Source organism: Athene cunicularia (genome assembly GCF_003259725.1).
Source record: "Athene cunicularia isolate RWA chromosome 1 unlocalized genomic scaffold, athCun1 chr1_part1, whole genome shotgun sequence".
Classification (NCBI taxonomy): Eukaryota; Metazoa; Chordata; class Aves; order Strigiformes; family Strigidae; genus Athene; species Athene cunicularia.
Window position 1 is genome coordinate 50,617,296 of NW_020799091.1, and position 4,310 is coordinate 50,621,605.

General features: G+C 32.6%; 1 protein-coding gene across 1 annotated transcript in view; it reads left to right on the forward strand.

Annotated features, from left to right (window-relative positions):
- SLITRK5 (SLIT and NTRK like family member 5) overlaps positions 1-1,054 on the forward strand; it is a 4,146-nt gene extending 3,092 nt beyond the window's left edge. The window contains exon 2 of the mRNA XM_026868201.1: positions 924-1,054. Coding sequence (XP_026724002.1) covers positions 924-1,054 — 131 coding nt within the window. The remainder of the gene's footprint in view (positions 1-923) is intronic.
- Positions 1,055-4,310: the final 3,256 nt, after the last annotated feature.

Here is a 4,310-nt window from a genome sequence, read left to right on the forward strand (position 1 = left end):
CCCCCCCCCCTCCTTTTTGCCCCCTTTAATTCGTTTTATTGTAGGGTGAAGTGCCTTGGCACAGGATTTTTCAGCTTCGGGGAATCATTCTGAAAGGGTGTGCTGTTTATTTCATTTTATTTTCAGGGCTTTTTGCTTTTTTTTTGCTTTTTTTCTTTTACTGTGTTTGGAATTAGGAAACCACCTATTGTGTAAATTGGGCACAACACTGTCACTGGGCATGTGTTGTCCATGTGTACTTGGGGAAGGTGGCAGGAAGGTCTTGTCAGGTCATATTCAGGTAACAAGTACAAAAGTCACAGTCACTTTTTTTTTTTTTTTTTTTTAATGCACAGACGTTGGTTACTTTTTTCTTTCTGATTGAACAGTACAGCGCACATTTCCCCCTTTTAGCCATGGGTGGGTCTAAATGGCTTTTATGGAGAGATTAGCACACCCCAACTTTAATACAAGGTTTCCTTTTTTTAAGGATGTGTTTGTATGCTTTCTGGACTTTTGAATTAAAAAATATATTATGATCTTTAAAAGGATCACTGTAGATGTGGACAAATCATTACAGAGTGCAGAGATATATGATCCATAACTGGTTAGTGAAAATAACTTATTGATGAAATATAAAAAAATATTTTATTGTAGCACCTATTTTTATATGCACATTTGCATTTCTCTTTCCTTCACTACTTTAGGGCCTAATCCTTCAAATTCTTACTCCCTTGAGTATCTCTACTTGTGAAAGAAGTCCCAGTTTAGGCCTTCATCCTGCAGGCACTTAAGCACACGAACAACTTTACCAGTGCATGTAGTCCCATAGGCTCATGCATTGAGCAAAGTTACTCAAATGCTCAAAAGCTTAGAATAACAGATGCAAAACTTTTCTTAAAAGTAAAACTACTGGGATGTTTAAGTGTTTCTTCTTTTTTCAGGATGGGGCCCAAAGTCTGCGGATTGCTTTAAAGTCTTGCACTACATTGAGAGCTTTGCTTCCAAAGCTGATGTAGTATCAGAAGGAGCTTTTAAATCATCACAGATAATGCCAGTTATGGCCAAATCTTAACAGACAATCTGAGTAATAAAATCTGATTACAATAGGAAAAAAAAAAAATCAAGTTTCTCTATTTAAAAATGTATCTTTTAGCAACCTCCTGCTCAGGCATCTGGTTGGGCAAACTAGTGAGGGACATGTAGAAGGCATTCATTTTAGCAGGAAAAATGTTTTCTTTTTGATTTGTCATTTTTGGTTTTATTTCTTTTTCTTTTTTATTAGTTAACCAAAATATAATGATTTTACAACTGTTGTAGCCAGTTTCTGATTGTTTAGTCAAGTACAATTGCACTTGTGCAGATCCACATGTTTACTGGCATCCTGAAAGACCAAATGATGGACTGTACACATCTATATACAATGTCTTTACCCCTTTGGGCAGCAGGCAATGGCAAGGATATTCATAAAAACAGCATCACTGTAAGATGGGACAGCTGAAGTCTCATATGTATCCCAGCACATGTGATTTTTTAACAGTTTCTGAATAAACACTTGATAAATAATGCAAATGTAAGATCATGAAGTAATGAGTATCTGAAGTTTAAAATTTCTTGCCAAAAACATCTGTTTGTATGTTGGATTCTCTTTACTAGCAATTATGTCTCATCAGAAAGATCTAATATTTTTAGGCGAAATATGTGTTCTCCATTTTCAAAACACGATATATGGTAACTACCAGCATACACAACATGGGTCAGAGAGAAACACAGGGATATATGTTTCAACAACATTTTGAATAGTACAGTTTTATGTTTACATTTTGTTTCCTTACCAAAGTGTTCTTTAATATATGGAACAGGGTAAGTGATAGTTCACATGTATTTTTTGTCTTTCTTCATTGGGTTATCATGTTCAGTATTGTTTGCAGAGTTGCTCACTAGTACATCTTTTATTGCAAAAGGGCTCTGTTCTGTTCTGCTTTTCCTATTCATGTACAATCTGTCACTTTCTACAAAAACAAAGCTATATAACTGGTCTGTTGGAATTCAAGATAAATGTTTTGTTGGCATGTGTTCTTCCCTCTATGCCACCCACACAAAAAAAAAAAAAAAAAAAAAAAAAAAAAAGCATGACTGTATTTAGCTTGGACAGTTTAGTAAATGGAGTGTTATTTCAGTTTGAAATGCAGATATGAGGAGTGTTCCTTTGTAACAAGAGACACAACACATGACTATTCTGTGCACAGCTCTCGATCTCCTGCAGACTTCCCATTGACACTAGTGAGAGATCTAAGTGTTGCTTCCTGAGGTGCAGTTTTGGAGCCCTAATTCTGAATTGCCGCCTTTATAACTATTGCTGAAACCAGTGGCCTGGTTCTCCTTCCATTTAAACACAGTAGAGGCACACTTGTTAAACAAGTGTAAGTAAGAAAATTTTCAGCCTCTCTGGCTTTGTCATTCACTACGAGAAAGGATAACTCAGTCAGGATTGAATGAGAAGGTCCTGCAAACTATGTGTCTGCTCATGTGTATATTTCTTTTTTTCTCCTGTGTGATTCTAAACTCATAAACAGGAGTTTGCATAGGTGTCAAAACAAGTGTAGGATTAGGTCCTTAATGTGAAAGGTACATTTTACATGGCATTCTGCCACAAAGAGGCAGCATCCACAAATGAGTAAATGAGCAGGAATTGCTTGGATTTGTAAGATATAGCTGATAGAAATGCCTCAGCAGTCTCTGTTTATGCTTACATTCCGATGCTGCCATTTCTGAGGCTGGTAGTACTGCTGCTTCCATGTTTTCTACACACACTTAATAGCTGGTAATGAAGAATTTTTCTAATGGTCTACACTAAAATCAGAACAATTAATTTAAATCTCTTTAGCTTCTCATCTTCAGTAGAAAAATATATTATCAGTTCCATTACTGGAGAAAAAAAATATGACATCAATTATCTTCAGAAAGTGCTTTATTGAAGACAAATCATTAAAGGATACAGAGTGCAAAATAATATTCTTTAGTCCATAATTATCCTGAAACACACCTGAAAGCTGTTTGTGAATGAGAACTTCAATGGAAGTAGCATTTCCTACTCAGTGGCTACAATGATATATAATCTGTGGGAAATTATAGTAAGAAAAAGTAGATGGGAATATGACTTGACAAAGGGACATGTGCCTCTGATTTGAAAATAGGATAATTTGTTAAAAGAAAAAAATTTTGTCTAAGAATATGACCTTTGTTTTGTTAGCAAGATCAGTGAAATCTGCATGATGATCTGCTGATTTAGTGCTGACCAAAGGGGTAAAAGCATAAGAAGAAAAAAACACTATTTTGACAATTCTGAATATTATTTTAGCTTGGTTGAGGATTGTTATCAAAGTGGTTTAAGCTGGTTATTAGAGTGATTTTTTTCTCCCTCTGTTTTATTTTTTAGACTTTTGACAAGTAATATTGAGCTTATTGTGTCACTCTTATGGTCTCACATTTTATTTCAAGAATGCATTAAATTCTATGATAAAAGAGAAAAAAAGGTGGAAGAGAATCTTAATTTATCAGGTAAATATTAGAATCAAAACATGGATTGCGGTAATATAGAAAATTTATTCTTATGAAGTAAAAGAAATATTCTTTGTACTTTCTTTAGATTTTTCTTGTTGTGCCAGTTGAATGTCCTAAATACTAATTGTGAGTTTAGGGGTGAGATTTCTATTCTCTGTTCTCCTTTCTTTTTCTTTTTCTTTTTTTCTTTTTTCTTTTTTTCTTTTTCTTTTCTTTTCTTTTCTTTTCTTTTCTTTTCTTTTCTTTTCTTTTCTTTTCTTTTCTTTTCTTTTCTTTTCTTTTCTTTTCTTTTCTTTTCTTTTCTTTTCTTTTCTTTTCTTTTCTTTTCTTTTCTTTTCTTTTCTTTTCTTTTCTTTTCTTTTCTTTTCTTTTCTTTTCTTTTCTTTTCTTTTCTTTTCTTTTCTTTTCTTTTCTTTTCTTTTCTTTTCTTTTCTTTTCTTTTCTTTTCTTTTCTTTTCTTTTCTTTTCTTTTCTTTTCTTTTCTTTTCTTTTCTTTTCTTTTCTTTTCTTTTCTTTTCTTTTCTTTTCTTTTCTTTTCTTTTCTTTTCTTTTCTTTTCTTTTCTTTTCTTTTCTTTTCTTTTCTTTTCTTTTCTTTTCTTTTCTTTTCTTTTCTTTTCTTTTCTTTTCTTTTCTTTTCTTTTCTTTTCTTTTCTTTTCTTTTCTTTTCTTTTCTTTTCTTTTCTTTTCTTTTCTTTTCTTTTCTTTTCTTTTCTTTTCTTTTCTTTTCTTTTCTTTTCTTTTCTTTTCTTTTCTTTTCTTTTCTTTT